Genomic DNA, 19,729 nt, shown 5'->3' with positions numbered 1-19,729 from the left:
AGGATGCTAGGTCTAATACTGGTCATGAAGTCATCTGGGGAGGAGATTTTCAGGTACAATTGGGTGTCATCTGCACACGTGATAAATGTTAGAGGATGAGAAGGAGCCTTCTAGAGGTTCCATGAGTAAGTTGAAGTGAATATGTGAGAGGGCTCCCCGTGGGACCCCCAGGGTGACTACATCGGGCTTGGTCAGAGATTGGTTGACCTTTTGAATTTGATCAATAATAAGCTGTCCTTTCAGACACATTGTTGTGGCTGCAATTTCAAATACAGGTTTTCAGAAACTGTTTGGTTATCACAAGGTATTTGTTCACAGTGGATTTAAAGGTGGTCAGCTTGGGCTGTCCTGCTTTTGATAGGGAGTCCAGGTTGTGCTGTCATTTCTGTGTTGTCCCCTAGGGTCATCAAGCGCATGCACTGCCATTCCAGTGGGCCATGAATCAAGAAATTAAAGCTGTGTTTAGTCTAATAACTCCTAGTAATGGCAGTAGTGTAAGCACTGGGTGTGACTTTACACTGTTGTGAGACAAGCACCTGTTTGCAAAACATGCAGTAATATATATAATCCCTATGTTCATAGAATATATATGTAAAACAATGCAGAGTGTGTTGAAGGACCTATCTCAATTGATAGCTTAATTGGATGCTTATTGCCTGGTAATGATGGCTGACTAATGCTTAATGGCACATTGTAGTGTATATATTCACCGCAACTCTTAATGTGCGACATTTATAGAAGGGAATCTTAGTGCGTCTTTCCATCTTGTTCTCTGAGTAATGTTCAATGACTGAACAACTCCTCTGATTATGTATGGCAAGTGAAGTGTTATTGCGGCTCAAGCAGTTAATTCAAGCTATGTGATACATGAAAGAATATGGTTAGCTGCAGTTCTGAGGCTAGTATCATAGCTTCTTTTGCTATTTCCCTGGTTGAATGTTTCCCTGGTATGCATTGTATCCGTTTCGGAGGTGTCCAACAGGTTCAACAGTATCCGATAGCAGTCTTTTAAATGTTCATGTAACTTACTGCCTGGATGTGTGGCCCACAAATGAATTCTTGCCAATAACCATGCAGTTATTTCTGCTTTCCCAAATGTCCATATGCATAATAATGTTTTTTCCAAAATCATGTTAGCTATCCTTTTAGTTGGTAAGGGTGCTCAAGAGTTTTGCTTTTCCAATAAACATCTACAGTCCTTTTTTACTTACGCATATATTTTAAGGTTCCTGCTGGGAGGATGACCTCAAGATTACTAATCTATTTCCTAAACCTTTATTAAGAAAGCTCATCCAAGATGGCCTCCCCTGTATTCACCCCTTAACTGCTTCAAGTATCAGACTGTGAACCAGACTGGACAACTTCTACTTATTTGCCTACTGGGATCTAAAATTCCATGTTTTCTTTTGGTTGTGGAACAAAAGGATACAGTTTAAATGTATTCTAAGATTACATATCACAATGCTTAAATTGTTTCAGATGGATTGACGTCCTCCCAGATTGCTGCATGGATACATTGAAGGCACCATGCTTGCTGGTTTTGAAAAATGGTAGCGTTAAACAGTTTGTCTAATAATGTTATGGAATTTGATTTTCTGGATGTCAATATATATTTCACCAAAGTTAGTGGACAAAGTTTTAATGTTTGCTTCTTTGCGTATCACACGTACCATTGGCATTTACTCACCCGGGTAAACTGGCACTTAAACTTTTTTATTCAAATTAAGGAATTTAATTTTTTTTTTTTTTCAATTAATGTATTATTTACCCTGTCAAATGTTTCCAGATTGGTATTTGACATAAAACAGTAGATCATTGTTATCCTTTCCACAGGACTGAAAAAACGTACACGAAAAGCATTTGGAATGCGAAAGAAAGAAAAGGACACTGATTCACAGTATGTATTTCAACAAGAAACATAGATATAACCGTATTGTAACATAAATGTTTCTATACTGCTTTAAGAATGTTTATGTATTCTCCTTGCTAGATTGAACACATTTTAAATAGTGTATTTAATGCAGAAACTTTGAACAAACTGGATGTGAGCAATTTTCGCTTCCACTACAAGGAAGATGGAGAAAAATAGCAACCAGCTATTCAAATTAGTTTTTTATGTAGTTTTTGGGACCTTGCTTTGATATTTTAGTTTGAAATCATGCAGAAGTAGTTATGAGGTGTAGATGCTATTGTAAAGTGTATTTGTTCTCACATCAATCAATATGTAATCTTTGCAATGGAATACATTATAAACTATTTTAGAAGATGTAACGTTTTGAACAGTGATGTAGTGCCAAACTTACTTCAAGGTAGTTTGAAACACTGCAGAAAAAAAGATCAACGTTTTAAACACAGTAGGAAACTCAGCTTGCAACTTGTTCTGAAAACAGAAATTACAAATGCATGGTCCTTTCAATCATGAATCATGATTAAGCAGTGATATTCCTCCCACTGGTATTGGCAGAGGACATTCCAGTCCAAACGGTGTATTTCACAGTTCTCCAATCCCCTCTGCAATTAATACTCGCATATTTGAGCTTTCATGATGAATGGCATCTTGGTCCACATTAGTACATTTTGAAGAAAAATGCAGTAAGTGTGCCACGTGGCTCTACTTTTACTGAAGTGCTTTTTCTTGTTTAAATGCTTTCATGGATGAGGGCATAACTTATTGAAGTGTAAATAATGCCTTTGTGTCAATAATTCAGAGGGCTTTAGCAGAATTATTTATACATTTGTTTTATAGCAAGGACTTCTTCCTGATGAATGTTGGAGTGCTTTACAGAGGATAGAAAAGGTTAAAAGGAGACCACCACTAGTGATGTATGTATGTGTATCAATGTGTATATGTGTATGTGTGTGTATATATATTACCTACTGGCGGTCACCAGTAGGTAGATATAGTTAGGACCTATTTTCCTTAGGAAATCCGCAACATTCTATTTGGAATAACGTTGGCGCCGATTGACGAATCTTCGCAAAATTTTCCAAACTTTTGGCCAGCTCCGGTCCGCTCTTATCCTGAAAATTGGTGCTCGTCAAGAGGGGGCTGAGAAAAAAGGGGGGGTCCCAAAACGCGTTTTCCCCATGCATTTTCCCATAGGACCTGTTGACGCAGCTACAGCCCGAACTGCTGAACGGAATTACACCAAATTTGGCAAAGGGGTAGTCCTCAGTTCAGACTCGTGCCTTTTGTTTAAATGGTGTTAATCCGTTCAGTAGTGCCTGAGTTAAAAATACATATATCCATGGCCTCGGAGGATCCGCGCACCCTCCCCGAACCCTCCCGAGCACGAGCTGAATGCTAATTGGCTGCCAACACTCTGAATCAGGAAGTGTTGGCAGCCATCTTGTGCCTCGGTAGAACCGAGGCACAAGAAAACCGAAAAAAAGGCTCAAAACGCGACAAGTGGGCCTGCTCAGGGGGTCCCACAAGGACCCCCAGGGCCAAAACGAGAATTTTTTTAAAAAACAAATCGGTGAGATTCGCGCACCCAGTGCAAATTTTGGCCGAAAAGAAAAAAAAAATTCAGCGCGGGCTACCGTGCTGAATATTCTAATTTGCCCCCGGGGGCCAAATCCCGGGGGCTTAATTAAAAAAAAAAAAGTGTGGGGGGGTTTCCAATCCCCCCCACCCTGCCCCGGGGACCGCCACCCCCCTGGGCTCCGAGATTGTATATGTGGGGGGCACACGCCCCCCCGCAGCCCTGGGGACCGCCACCCCCCGGGGCTTCGCTATCATAGGTGGGGGGGCTCGCAGCCCGCCCAGCCCCGGGGACCACCACCCCCGGGGCTTAAAATGATTTGATGTGGGGGGGGCTCTCAGGCCCCCCCCTAGCCCCGGGGACCGCCACCCCCCGGGGCAACTTATACATGTTGGAGGGGGGCCATGCGGCCTCCCTCCTGGAGCCTTGTATTGGCCCTGGGAACCGCCACACCCCAGGGGGGCTGTGGGTGCCCACCCCTGGGACACTGCTGTTTGCTATGGCAGGGCGGGAGCCTCGCGGCTCCCACCCTGCCATTGCAAACTGCTTTGCTTCATTGAAGCGAGAGCAGGGAAACCTGCTCTCGCTTCAATGAAGCAAAGCAGATTGCTTTTCCACATGGGTAGAAGCATGTTAGCTGCTCCCCATGTGGAAAAGCAATGCCGGCTCCCGCAGGAGGCGGGGAGCCGGCTGGGACCGTGGGGGGATTGGGGACCCCCCCACGGTCTCAGAGAGGCCAGGCCCGGGGGATGGGGTCCCTGGGGCCAAAAGTGGCCCAGGAGGGGGGCAACGCGGCCCCCTACCCAAATTAAATAAAAAATAAAAAAATAAAAAAACAATGGCCACCCCCTGGGGATGGGGTCCCCGGGGCCTTAAAGTGGCCAGAGGAGGAGGGCTATGCAGCCCCCCATCCATAACCAATTTTACAAAAAAGGCCCATGCCCCGGGGGATGGGGTCCCCGGGGCAAATTATGGCCTCGGGAGGGGGCCACGTGGCCCCCTTCCCGATTTTTTTTTTTTTTTTTCAAAAATAAAAATTGGGGTCAGGCCCTGGGGAATGGGGTCCCCAGGGCCAAAAAAATAGAAAAAGATGGAGGGGCTACACATCCCCCCTTCAAAAAAACAAGAAAGAACAAAAAAAACTGGATCGGTCCAGAGGCCACACCCCCTCCTTACACAACTCTGCAAACGTGCCCCCTGGTGCGTTTGCAGAGGGGGAACTAATTCCCCTTGAATACTGGGGGCCAACTAGCCCACCAGGAACCTCCATTATGTGCCAGGAGGCTGCGTTGTGCAGAGGTGTAATGAGGCACGCCCCTTTTTACACCTCTGCAATGCAGCTCTGTGGCGCTTACTGGAGGTACCTGGTGGCCTAGTTGGCCGCTAGGGGACCTCAGGATTCAAGGGGACTTAATCCCCCAACTTAAAACGCAGTGGTGAAGATAGGGGGTGTGGCCTGAGGCGATACTGTGCAACACGCCCTGTGGCGCGTTTTAAGTTGGGGGGATTCATTCCTCTTCAATCGAGAGGTGCCCTAGGGGCGAACTAGCCCACCAGGTACCTCCAGTAAGCGCCACGGAGCTGTGTTGCAGAGTGTTGTAAAAAGGGGCGTGCCCTCTAAACACCTCTCTGCAACGCAGCTCCCTGGCGCATACTGGAGGTACCTGGTGGGCAAGTTGCCAACAGGGGACCTCAGGATTCAAGAGGGATTAATTACCCAACTTAAAACGCGCCACAGGGCGTGTTTGCACATGTCACCTCAGGCCCCGCCCCCTTCCTTTACCATTGTACAAATATTCCTCTAAAATCAGCCGAACTACGAATTCCGATTTACTCACCTGTTATCAGGAGAGAACCCAGGGCTGCGTCTTTTAGACCAACATTGACCCTGATAAGTAATTCAAAGCGTACTTACCAGTAACTTGTATTTCCTTCCATAGGAATCCATTGTGTGGTTTTCAGCAGAAAAGTTTCTAAGTGTCTATTTTCACAAACTAAAAATATTCCTAAAAAATCGTCTGTATGACTTAAGCACATTCTTTCAACTGTTTACAGGAGGTTGGCCAGTGCTGGGTCCAGGATCCACCACTGAGTAAGAAAAAGTAACGATAACACTACTTACCTGCTAAGTGAATTTTCTGCCGTAGGATAACATTGGTGATTCTATGTGAAAAATGTTCGAAGTGTCAACTTTTAAAATAAAATAATATTCCTTAAAAATAACTACTGTAACTAAAACGCTTTTACTCAACTGTTTACAGGAGATGTCCAAGGACTGAATCTAGGATCCAGTCCTGTGGTTAGAAAAGTAATCCATAAAGTAACTAATTGCATTTAACTAGAAATTCACATTGAGCTCAATGTTGCTTTGTGTTTGAAATTGTGTTGCCCATTGCAACAACTGTAACTACTATACTTAAAAGTCTGTTGCCTATTTGCCAAGTATTTAAACTAAAGTAATTCATTCTGAGAAAGTATATTTTGTATTGTAATGTATAATGTAATTATAATGTAATAAAAAAAAATATCTAAATAGTTTTAAAAATGTAGTAAATCAGTATAAAAAAAATCAGTATAACAATTTTTTTATTTTTTTATTTTTTTTATTGAAGTTGAATGGTGTCATACATATACTAAATATAAGATACGATATATATACAATGAAAACAGAAATGAAGCACAAAAATCTTCGCAAAGAAAATATCCTGCTTTCAGCAATGAATATACACACATAATGAATTTACAATTAACCATAGTGAAAAGACAAACACAATATTTGAAAAGATTAATCAAAAAAGGTCCCCCAAATTTTATCGAATTTCCTCCTCCCCCCCAGTCGTCAGAGCGTAACTTCGCTCACTCCTCTTTACTCTTAGCATTTTGGAAAGCCATTCCTATATGGATGGAATTTGATTTGTACGCCAATTTTGAAGTAGCAGAGATCTAGCAACGGCCATACAAATATAGACTAATTGGACCAATGAAACAGATTAAGATGTGAATCAAAACCATAAAGCATCAGATTGACATTTAAGGATATCTGAATATAACAATTAGAGCTTAAGAAAACAAAAATGTCGTCCCAAAATGTTTTAACCAAGCTACAATCAGCGATTACATGAGTCCAGTTTGCAGGGGCAAAGTTTAAACATCGAAAACAATTTGAAGAATAACTACTATACATTTGAGCTATTCCCGCCGGAGTACGATACAAAAGCCATTTTCCAACAAATAACATTCTACGCCAATTGGCTCCCCTTAATGTAGAAAAATTCAGCTTATTAATAGTTCGCCATGTAGACACTGTCAAAACGTGATTTTCTTGCTCCCACCATTTTTTTACAGCTTTGGCACACAGATCCCTTTGTCTTGATTGAGCAAGACAGCGTTTCCACTCTCCAGGTTTCCTTACAAGGTTATAATTAAAAAAGAGATCGTTGTTTAATGAAGAGATCTGAGTAAATAATGTGGGGGCATATCGCTGCAAGAGTTGATAAATGTGAGTATAGAAGCCAATTAACAAAAAATTTCTTGGAATAAGTAATCTCATCTCCATCGGAGTTATCCAACATGTATTTTGTAAAAAATCACCCACTGTACTAAATCCAGCTTTTGTCCAGTGACCCATTAAATCAGAACCAAACGCCTGTCCATCAAATGAAAGTAGATTAATCCACGGAGACAAGGAATGAAACAAGGATAAAGAATATCTTTTTAACATGGCCGTGCGTTTCCTGAAAAACCAAGCAATTATTTTGTACCTGACCAATTTAGGGGATTTAGTAACCTGGAGAGGGGGAGAAATTTGACTTTCTGAGAAAATTAAGTCAACAAAAAAACTAATAAAAACGTTGGAGTTTGACATTAGAGATTTAAATCGAGTCAAGTACAGAGCAAAGTAAGCATCATAATAATCTCTAATATTGGGTAATGCGAGACCGCCATTATCCAAATCCTCATAAAGAGTATTCAGCGCGATGCGAGGCGTTTTGTGCGCCCATAAAAAGCGCAAAAATATAGATTCGACTTTAGAAAAAAAAGTACCCGAAAGAAAGCAGGAAATCGTTGAAAACAGAAAATTAAACAACGGAGAGATTGACATTTTAATCAAAGCGACGCGGCCCAAGATTGACAATGGTAATTTATTCCAACGAGTGAGCATTGAGCCAACTTTCTGAAGGAGGGGTTCAAACTTAAGACTAAAGATCTTTAACTGAGGCTGTAAAAAAGACCCCTAGATATCTTTTAGGCTTATTATTAATGCAGCTCCTTAGGTCCGGATATAATTCAGGTTTATGGTTACCACAGATCAATATTTCTGTCTTTTTTTTTATTGATACGATATCCCCCGAGAGTCTCAAATTCCTCAAAGAGCTGAAATACACAAACTTGAGACTGCAAATCAGATTTAATAAGAAGCATAATATCGTCAGCGTAAAGTTTTATTTTTGACATTGATGGAATCGGAGGCAAAATCTCGGCACATTGCCGAATTGCAATTGCGAGGGGTTCAATAAAAAAGGCAAAAAGAATGGGTGATAGAGGGCAACCCTGACGTGTACCTCGATTAACTGACACGGATCCCACTGTCGAATTAATGATATTAGCTTTAGCACCCGTGTAAAGATTGCGAATAAAATTAATAATAATTAATGGGATGTGAAAATATTGCAAAATAATAAAGAGTTTCCCAGACCACCAAATCAAAAGCTTTTTCCGCATCAAATAACATAATTAGGGCTGGAATCGCCTGTGTCTGAAAATAATCCAAGGCTTCCGAAAGAAAATGAGTATTAGTCATCAATTGTCTGCCAGCGATAAACCCATTTTGATCTTCATGGATCAAATCCGGGGCAATATGGTTAAACCGGATGGCAAGTAATTTAGTAAGAATCTTATAGTCCGAATTTAAGAGTAATGGGGCGATATGAATTAGGGTCCTTAGCGTCCTTCCCCTTCTTCAGAAAGCTGACCACCGTGCCCTCGCGAAACGAATATGGGATGGAGGCTCCAGAGAGCATCGAGTTGATGAGTTGTAGAAAAAGATCAGAGAAGGCGGGAAAAAAAACTTAAAAAAATTCAGCAGGTAGTCCATCTGGGCCGGGGGCTTTTCCTGATGGGAGTTCTTTCACTACCGATTGTACTTCTAGTAGGGAAAATTCACTAACCATATTAAATTGCTCAGATTCGGAAAGAGAAGGGATCACCTCCCTTCTCAGAAATGCTTTTAATTTTAAGTGATCGATTTCATGCACATAACTATATTTTTTGATAATGAGAATGCATTATCTTACCTATCCCCTCGGAATCAGTCACATATTGATCAGTGACGGGACAGATTAAACCAGAGATTAAATTGGAGGCGGCTTGTTCTTTAGCCTGCCAGGCCAGAAATCTACCCGTGAAATTACTTTCTTCGTAGATTTTCTGATATTGACTACAAAAAAACGCCTCTCCTTGCTCAAATAAATATGAACTGAATATGCGTTTAGCTTCATCTAGTTGATCTTTGATATTTCTAGAAGAATTTTGTTGGCGTAGCTCGCTTAGAACCTGAATACGTTGTTCAAAGGAGTTTTTTGTAGCCCTAGCGGCAATAGACGTGGCAGCATCTTTTGTAATTATGAGTCCGCGAATAAAAGCTTTTAGAGCATCCCAGATAATACTGAGAGGGGCGGTGCCAGTATTACGGATTATAAATTCTCTAATCATATCTTTAAGTTCAGAGACCCATATTTCATCGTTGAGATATAATTTATTAAAGACCCATCTTTTGGAAGACCTTACAGTATCCCCTAAAATAAATTCCCTGATGAGCATAGCGTGGTCTGAGAATACATTATGGACCGTACTGGAATAGCCTAACCTGAGATTACGTGAGGCTAGAACAAAATCAATACGAGATGAGGACTTAAATCTACTCGACCAGCAAGTATATTCTTTTTTAGAGGGATTATCTAGACGCCAATGATCAGAGAGATCCAATAGTCTTTTATAATTAGAGATGGTCTAAAAACTTTTAGGTTTAAGTTGTTTTTTTTGTTGAGACGATGAATCCAGATTGGGATTCATTAAGACGTTAAAGTCGCCAGCGATCACAATATCCCCTGACATGGTCAATAAGGATTGAAACATCTTTCTAGAAGAATTTTGTTGGCGTAGCTCGCTTAGAACCTGAATACGTTGTTCAAAGGAGTTTTTTGTAGCCCTAGCGGCAAAAAAATCAGTATAATAATTAATACATTAAAAATTGTCATTTACAAAACCTTTGAAATTCACTGGAAAAACCATAGGTTTTAGGCCTGATATAGTTAGGAATTAGCATTTAAAAAGCCTTTGAAATTCACTGAAAAAACCATAGGTTTCAGGCCTGATATAGTTAGGAATTAGCATTTAAAAAACCTTAGAAATTCACTGAAAAGACAATAGGTTTTAGGGGTGTTATAGTTAGCTGGACATTTCACTCGAACAAAACCATTGAAATTCCTCCGATATAGTTAGTTGTACTAACTACATCTCGCGCGCCCGCAATCCACTGCTGATGATGTCACATATTACATCATTCATGACATGGTCAGTGACATCACTGATGACATCTCAAATGACATCACTGATGACATCACTGATGGCATCATCCACGTGACAATCAGATACACCTCATCATACGATAGTATAACCTTTCATCACTCACTGTAAAATACAGAGTGCCAGATTTAAAACCATTGACACACCAATACAAGTTTCTAAACACCCACTCAGTGATTTCTTATCTAATCACTTACCTATAGATTCACTCATACATGCTGTCAATGATCAATAGAACACGATCACTTATACACCTATATCGACATTACACACCAGCACACATCCTAATCACTTATGAAGTCATCCTACTCACTTATGCAAACAATGGATCATACTTACTTTTACTTACCTATACACTTATAAACACCACTTCATCTATTCATATAGATAATAAATCATACTTAGTGTGTTATAAAAACACTATTACAAGTATACAGTTATCCATACAGTCACTCATACAATCACTGAGTCATATATTTGGGGAGGTTAAAAATCTGTGGACTCCTGAATGGTGGCCAAGTGAACTCGGTAAGGCACCTGAACCCAAGCCGGTTGTAAAGAACCTAGGGGTTCGTCTTGACCGGGAGCTCACTCTTAAACAACATGGTAATTGGGTGATCAGACAATGTCTTCATGCCATTGGATTACTACGCAAAGTGTTCCCACTATTACCTGATTACACTAAGAAAACCTTGGTACAGGCTTTAGTGCTGAGTCGCCTGGATTACTGCAATGGGCTCCTATTGTCAGCTACTCAGGGAGTCTTAGAGAAACTCCAGGTGATTCAGAACACTGCGGCAAGACTTGTGCTGAATGCCCCCCCAAGAACACGCTCTAAACCACTTCTCGACAGTCTGCACTGGCTCCCTATCCATAAGAGGGTTACTTTTAAGACATGCTGCCTTATTCACAGAACTCTACATGGATCCGGACCCTCCTATTGGAGAGACAAATTCATTCCCTACAACCCTACTCGAACTCTTAGGTCCAGTAACCAACTTTTACTCAAAGTACCCACCATTAAGAGGAGCAGACAGGGCGGGAAAGCCCTATCAGTGGTAGGCCCAACATTATGGAACAATTTACCGTTGGAGCTCAGGCAATGCTCAGAATTCCTGATCTTTAGGAAAAAGCTGAAAACGTATTTGTTCTAGTAATCCTCTAATCATCTAATCACTATCTATCATTTTAGGAGTATATGACCAAGTTGAGCTGAACTGTACCTTGCGTTTCCTGTAGCGGTAAAGATCTTTTCCTCTTGCGCAGAGATACTCTCGAAGAGTCGATTCTAGCGCAATACAAATCCATAAATAAATAAATAAATATATATATATATATATATATATATATATATATATATATATACTTATTTATATACAACAACTGACACATACACTGGCTTTTATTTTCCTAGTTTGTTGGACATGTACCATTGAGACATGTATTGGCTCATCACCACACCCATAAAGATATTCACTCACCCAAACAACTGTTATAACATGTAGTTTTAACTTCATATACCTACTGAATCAACTATTCACACATCTTTGGGCAGTCACACCCCCCCCACCGAACCACACACACATTCACTCTCCCATACAAATACTCAGTTAACTAATCAATCAATAATATAGACTTTCACGTAGCTAGTAACCAACTGGTGCAGCAGTTTACACAACAACTTACAAAGTGATACAGATATTCACACAGTTTAGTCAATATCCAATATATTTAGTGAGACACTATAAATTAGTCAAGTAAACAGTCAATCACACTGCTACTAAATCCTCCATCCAGATATTTATATATCCACTCATTCTTCAATGCAAATTGCTATACATATAATACATATTTAAATAACGAACCAAACCACATTCTCTGGATGATGTCATCAGTGATGACATCTCAAATGACATCACTGATGACATCAGTCATGTCACTGACCATGTCATGAATGATGTAATATGTGACATCATCAGCAGTGGATTGCGGGCGAGCGAGATGTAGTTAGTACAACTAACTATTTCGGAGGAATTTCAATGGTTTTGTTCGAGTGAAATGTCCAGCTAACTATAACACCCCTAAAACCTATTGTTTTTTCAGTGAATTTCTAAGGTTTTTTAAATGCTAATTCCCAACTATATCAGGCCTGAAACCTATGGTTTTTTTCAGTGAATATATATATATATATATATATATATATATATATATATATATATATATAAAATTATCTACTGGCGGTCGCCAGTAGATAGTTATAGTTAGGACCGTGTTTCCATAGGAAATCCGCAACATTCTATTTGGAATAACTTTGGCGCCGGTTGACGAATCCTCGCAAAATTTTCAAAATAGGTGGGGCGCTCCGCTCCTACCCTGAAAGTCTCGGGGGGGATTCGTCAAGCGGGGGCTGAGAAAAAAGGGGGGTCCCAAAACACATTTTCCCCATGCAATTTTCCATAGGGACCTTTAGTCCAAGGTACAGCCCGAACGGCTGAACAGAATTACTTGAAATTTGGCAGAGAGGTAGTCCTCAGGTCAGGGATGTGCCTTTTGCAGGTCTGGTGTCAATCTGTTCAGTAGTTCCTGAGAAAATCAAAAGTAAAATCATATATATATGTGGGCGGAGCCTAACCACACATCTCATCCTGAGATCTGATTGGCTGTCAGCACTTCATCCAAGAAGTGTTGGCAGCCATCTTGGGACCAATATACATGATAGCACCTCATTAAAAAGCATTGCAGTTAATAGAAGGTTTTAAGACTTTAGTTACATTATAAATCATTTGTTGATGGTACCATACTCATTTTAGGAATTGTGGTATGTTCTAAGGTGATTTCACCATGTGAAAAAGCCTTCTGCTGGGATGTCATGATTGAGAGAAAAATATTTTCTCATGCTTTTCCCACAGAGGTTTGGAAGGTGATCTATAAGCTAAACTGAGAGCTTATTTTCTGTAAATTCACATTATCTTTATCAGTCATGTGAGAATGAAGTCTGACATTCTCAGTAAAACATGTACATCCAACAAGGGCAGAGACTGTCAGTTGATTCCTTTGTGTTCTACTGCAGCTTCCCAGAGTGTTCCAAAGAACAACTAGAGCGCTAACAGTCCTACTTATGATAAACGTATGGCACACCTGAAGCCATCTTGCTTGGATTAAAGTGGTAACTCTTAAAACATTTAATTTAAAAAGGAACAAAATGAGGGGGTTCATTTTTCCATAAAAAGTATGATTAGTGCTGCAGAAAGAAAAATTAGGGCACATTTTGAGTGACTTCTCAAATCCTCTTCTATTTCATTAAAAAATTCTGACATGCAGACTGAAACATGCACTTTCAATACCAGCAGCAGTTTTCCCTGGTGAGCAGTAGCTTTACTACAGTGATCTAATGAGCAAAAAGAGTGCTAACATTCTGAATTCATTGCAAATGTGTGACACATCTGAATGCCTTCTTGATGGAATCAAAGTAAAAAACTGAAAGTATTTCCTACTGAGGAGACTGCAGTAAATGAGGAAATTAGGAAACTTCATAACAAATAAGTCTCCCAAGATGGCCACCAGAGACAAAAGAGCCCAAATGTAGCCCAAATATCACCCAGATGTAGCCCAAGTATAGCCCAATGACAGAATGTCCCAGAGTGTTCTTAAAAACAACTAGAGCGCTTACTGTCTTCATTATGACAAAAGTATGGCACACCTGACGCCATCTTGATTGGAATAAACTGGTAACACTTAAAAGGAACACAATGAGGGGGTTAATTTTGCCATAGAAATTATGATTAATGCTGAAGAAAGAAAATGAGGGCACATTTTGAGTGACTTCTCAAATCCTCTTCTATTTCATTAAAACATTCTGACATGCAGACTGAAACATGCACTTTTAATACCAGGAGCAGACTTCCATGGTGAACAGTAGTTTTACTACAGTGATCTAATGAGCAACTAGAGTGCTAACATTCAGAATTTATGGCAAATGTGTGACATATCGGAATACCTTCATGATGGAATCAAAGTAAAAAACTGAAAGCATTTCCTACTGAGGCGACTGCAGTACATGAGGAAATTAGGAAACTTCATAACAAATAAATCTCCCAAGGTGGCCACCGGAGACAAAAGAGCCCAAATGTAGCCCAAAATCACCCAGATGTAGCCCAAATATAGCCCAATGACAGAAGTGTGCAAAACACGTATTATTTTGTGTTTTTGCAGTGTTATATAGTGCAGACTTGTCAGGTATTGGAGCGCTTTACATGAGCATTGGTTACATCACACAAGAACAAATTCATTTTGGTTGTAGACATGGGGAGACTAAGTGATTTGACCAGAATCACAGAATGACGAGCTGAAGCAGAAACTCCAACCTGGTTCCCCAGTTGCAAAGTCTGCAGTTCTGGAAGTAACACCACATCCTCTCCCCTAAGTGCAACATTTAATCAAGTGGTCAACTGGATAAAAAAACATAAAGGTAACAAATAATTTAAAAGTGCTTTGTCGCTATTTGAAAACTCAGAAAATATGTCCTTATTTTAGTCTTTTAGAGCACTAACCATAATTTTGATGCCAATAAGACCCTCTCATATATGTAATTTCTAAAGGAAATTCTCTAGGTATTACAGTTTTGATTACATCAAGATGACGTCGGGCGTTCCACACTTTTGTAATAAATATAGAATCTTAGCAATCTAGTTGTTCATTAGGATACTGTTGAGAGGCAGAGGCCAGGGGCACGGACTCTGAAAATTGAAGACAGGTAGGAGGGTGCAAAGGCAACAATTTAACCACACTGAGCAGGCAGGAAGGGCCGTGGCAGCACAACAGACTATGGAGGGCAGTGGAAAGGGGGGCAGGGGCAACAAACCAACAATACAGGACTTGCAAGAGAGGCTGTGGCAATGTAATAGACCATTGTGGGCAGAAGGAAGAGGCAATGGTAGTACAACCATACATGCCAACAGACCCGATTCAGCCAGGAAACGTCCAATGTTTTTAAGCTCAAATGGGCTTTATTTGATCTGTCTCCTGTCTACAATCTCCTCTTTTTCAATGTAACTCAAAGGGGAAAATCAATACCCCAGTTTTTTTTCAAAATCTCCCTCTTACCAAGTTCAAAATGTTCGCAAGTATGGTACATTGGATCATGGAAGGAAATGGGGTAGGGACATGGACTTGGATAACAGAGGACAGGAGGGACATGGGGAGGTGCACCAAACTGACCCTGCAGGGCAGGCATCAGGGTTTGCAGCAGCACAATACATCACACAGGGCATGCGGGACGGGAGTGCAGCACAACAATCCATAGAAAGCAAGAGGGAGGGGACAGGACCATGCACATGGACAACAGAGAACAGAGGGGCAAGAGGCAATGGTAGCTAGCTGACCATAATGGACAGACGGGAGAGAAAGCTGCAGCATAACAGACCATAAAGGGCAGGAGGGACGGATCAGGGGCATTACAATGGAACAGACAAGCCAGGAGGGAGGGAGTAGGGGTCTGCACATGTAAACTGAGGGCTGGGGGCAAGGGGGCAGGGCAGGAGCAGCAAGATAGCCATGGAGGTCAGGCAGGATGGGCACTAGAAGCAAGACACACCATGAAGATCAACAGTGAGACTGTGATGGCATACACACAGACCATGGAGGGAAGGTGGGAGGGGTTCAGGGGCAGCTAACTCACCACACAGGGAAGGTGGGAGGGGCCATGGAAGCACAGAAGGCCATGCATGGCAAGTGGGAGGGTTAGTGGCAGCACAATGGCTATGATGGGCAAAAAGGAGGGTGCAGGGGCATGCAAAAAGGACGATGGAGGATAGAAGGGAGGGTCAGGACCTGTGCACAGACAAAGTTCAGGGGAAGGGGCCTCACAACAGACCGCACGGGGCAGGCAGGAGGAGCAGTTGCAGCACAACAGACCTGGGAGGGCAGAAGGGTGTGGCAGTACAATGGACCATGTAGGACAGGAGGAAGAGGATAGGGGCATGGCATGTGGACAGGCAGTGTGGAGGTGGCAGGGACAGGTTACAGTCATCTGACAATGCTAGGCAGGTGGGAGGGGAGTGGCAGCTCAACAGAACACTCAGAGTAGATAGGAGTGGCAGGTCCATGGAACATGGTGGGTAAAAAGGATGGAGCAGGGGCATGCACAAAGACATCGGAGGGCAGGGGGAGGAGAATAGGGGCAGCAAGCTAAGCACAGAGTTTAAGCAGGAGGTCAATGATGGGGCATATAATTGGGCAATTGAGGGCAGGAGGAGTGGACTGGTACATCATACTAAATTGAGGGCAGTGGCAGCACATCAGACCATGCATGGCAGGAGGGAGGAGGCTAGTCCATGGATTCACACAACAGAGGATAGGAAGGAGGGGGATAGGGCAGCAAGCTAACTGTTCAGAGAAGGCGAGTATTAGGAACTTTATTGTTTTTAAAACGTGTGTCTGTGCAAACTACTTAAAATATGAACAAGTATGCAGCATACTCTCACTTTTATTCAGGAAGAAGAGGACGTTTGTGACTGACTCCGGGCTCACTTGGCAGAAACACCCCCTGACCCTCCACCCCCTATCGCAAAATGTAATGCCCGTGAAAAGGGTAGGTGAAAACAGTGTTATATACAACATAGTCCTGAGAGCACGATTGAAAATGAAAACTAGATATAGTGTATGGTATAAACTATGCACCAAAAAGTGTGATATAAGATGAACCGGGCGTGAAATATAATATGCAATACATTGTGCGCAATGACAGATTCATTGGAGAGCGCGAGATAGCACAGGCACTAGCGCGTGCTATGCGATATGCGCCTTGGAGTGTAATATGCACAGGGCACTGTTGTGTAACCTAACTAGTCTCTAAAGTTGTAATATAAAATATGTGCTGGGGAGTGTAACGTTGCATATGCACTGTGACAAAGATAGGGATCCCAGATTGTAATATGTATGGCATAGCACTGTGCGTTATAACATAGGCATCGAGGAAGGCATGTTAGATGGGGCAATATAACCCGTGCGAAGACAAGTGTGGCATGACATATTCACGGGGTGGTGTTACAGTGCACATGGGCTAGAGAGTGTCATAGCATATGCACTAGCTAGTGGAATACAACACAGAGGTGTGTGGCACTCAGCTGGCAATGGTGGGTGTAACACAGCATTGGTCTCTGCCAGGAGCGCGCTGTGACTCTCAAGTGATGTTCGTCCCCTTTCCAGAGAGTAAAATAAAAAGTATTACACATCCGGCAGTGGATGTGTGTTTTATTAACCGTGAGGGGGGTTTCTTGCATAGTTTTGGTCGAATTTTTGTCGAATACCCTTTGAATGGCTTGGTGTGCATGTGTATTAAATGTGCCCGTCAATAGCTACCCATGTTTGTATAAATAAACGACAAGGGTGTCTACCGGGATTAGGCACGGTAGGGCATCAGACATGTCAGAGCTTCACTAGTGGTGTAAATACATTCCACGTGGATTCATTGTATGCATAGTCGACTTTTAATGAATATCACGCAAATTGTCATGGTGATAGGTACGTACGGTTTGTCCAGCATGTCCTAGGTGTGTCTATAAATATATATTTTTTAAAAATAATAAAAAACAGTGGCCGGCCCTGGGGATTGGGGTCCAAAAATATAATTAGGAGACAGGCCCTGGGGGATGGGGTCATCAGGGCCAATAAATTAGAATAAGAAAAGGAACCACACAGCCCCCCTTCTTAAAAAAATTAAAATAAATAAAAGACTGGCATCGTGCCGGAGGCCACGCCCCCTCCTTGCAGCACTCTGCAAACGCGCCCCCTGGCGAGTTGTAAGTTGGGGAATTAATGCCTCTTCAATACTGAGGGTCCCTGAGGGCCCCAACAGGCATCTCCAGTATGCGCCAGCGGAGCTGCGCTGCAGACAGGTGTTCTGAGGCCAAGCCCCTTTTTACACCTCTCTGCAACGCAGCTCTGTGGCGCTTACTGGAGGTACCTAGTGGTCTAGTTTGACCCTAGGGACCCTTAGGATTCAAGGGGACTTAATCTCTCAACTTAGAACAGCCACAGGGCGCGTTTAGACAGTGGTGAAGGGAGGGGACGGGGCCTGAGGTGACGTGTGCAAACACGCACTATGGCACGTTTTAAATTGGGGATATCATTTTCCTTCAATACTGAGGGCCCCTGGGGGCTAACTAGCCCACCAAGTGCTTCCAGTAAGCGCCACTGAGCTGCATTGCAGAGAGGTGGTCCAGGCCGTGCCACTTTTTACACCTCTCTGCAACGCAGCTCTGTGGCACTTACTGGAGGTACCTAGTGGGCTAGTTGGACCCTAGGGACCCTCAGGATTCAAATGAACTTAATCTCCCAACTAAAAACGGACACAGGGCGTGTTTACACAGTGGTGAAGGGAGGGGACAGGGCCTGAGTTAACGTGTGCAAAAATGCCCTATGGCCTGTTTTAAGAGGTAGTTTTAATCCCCCTGCCCTATTATATACTAGGGGCTTACAGAGGAGGTCATGCTAATCACAGGGGGACCCCAACGCATAATATTCCCTAGTGCATGTAGGTGTTTTCACTGTATTCTAAGTGTCTTTTAACATAGCACTGGCTCTAGGACTGGTTAGTCAGACTCAGTTAACACCAGTATCCGTCTGAAAAAGTTGAGGGTACAGGATGATTTTGCAACAAGGCTTCTTTCTGCTCTTCTGTTTGTTCTTTCTGCACGTTATCCTTCTTCCTGCACTTTTCTTCGTCTTTGAGGACTTCTGTTGCTTCTTTCTGCACTTCTTTTTTTTCTTTCTGTGCATTTTTTCTTCTTTCTTCACATGTCCTATCTCTGTAGGCATAGTTAGAAATTAGCATTTAAAAAGCCTTTGAAATTCACAGAAAAAAACATAGGTTTCAGGCACGTTATAGTTAGGAATTAGCATTTAAAAAACCTCAGAAATTCACTGAAAAAACCATAGGTTTCAGGGGTGTTCTAGTTAGCTGGACTTTTCACTTGTACAAAACCATTGAAATTCCCCCGTTATAGTTAGTTCAGCTAACTATAACTCGCGCGCCCGCAATGCACTGCTGATGACGTCACATATTACATCACTCATGACATGGTCAGTGACATCACTCATGACATCACTGCTGAATAATTTTATTTAGACTTTTGTGTTGTTGACTATATTGGATGATCAGTCGGAATTCCTCTTTCGAATTTGTACTGTCTGTATTGTCCTGGGTCATATTATCAGGGTTGGCTTTCCTAGATTTATCATAAGATTTCTCATAATTTTTTATATATGTTAGAGACGACACTTGCTTCCTTGGTGTATTATAAGCCTCCTATTGCCAAAGTTTTAGTTCCCCTTGTTAGTGGGTAAAAAATCGAGTCTATATAGATTATATAAACAGGTAACTTCATTCCTTATCTCCTGTTATCTCACAATGGACCTTTAATATTTCAAATTGTACCCTGATTAGTGGGTAAATATAATTTGTTATTCTCGATTATTATTGCCAGGTGTCATATTATACCCTTATTTCACCTTCATGTGCTCAAACTATAAAACCATATTGATTTATCTTACACAAAAAGACGTTGGATGATCTGATGAAGAAAAAGGGGGGGGGGGAGGGGGGGGAGATTTTGTAGATCTCAAAACTGGGTCAGCCAAAACACCCTTTCTTCTCTTCC

The 19,729-nt window shown here is 41.9% G+C and overlaps 1 protein-coding gene across 7 annotated transcripts in view; it reads left to right on the top strand.

Annotated features, from left to right (window-relative positions):
- SGIP1 (SH3GL interacting endocytic adaptor 1) overlaps positions 1-19,729 on the top strand; it is a 1,140,118-nt gene that overhangs the window by 177,954 nt on the left and 942,435 nt on the right. For all 7 annotated transcript variants that reach the window (XM_085602350.1, XM_085602347.1, XM_085602346.1 and 4 more), the window contains exon 2: positions 1,834-1,897. In XM_085602350.1, coding sequence (XP_085458476.1) covers positions 1,834-1,897 — 64 coding nt within the window. The remainder of the gene's footprint in view (positions 1-1,833; positions 1,898-19,729) is intronic.

This window comes from Triturus cristatus, chromosome 4_2 (assembly GCF_964204655.1).
Source record: "Triturus cristatus chromosome 4_2, aTriCri1.1, whole genome shotgun sequence".
Classification (NCBI taxonomy): domain Eukaryota; kingdom Metazoa; phylum Chordata; class Amphibia; order Caudata; family Salamandridae; genus Triturus; species Triturus cristatus.
The sequence above is the reverse complement of the archived record's forward strand: the minus strand, read 5'-3'. Positions and strand labels throughout refer to the sequence as shown.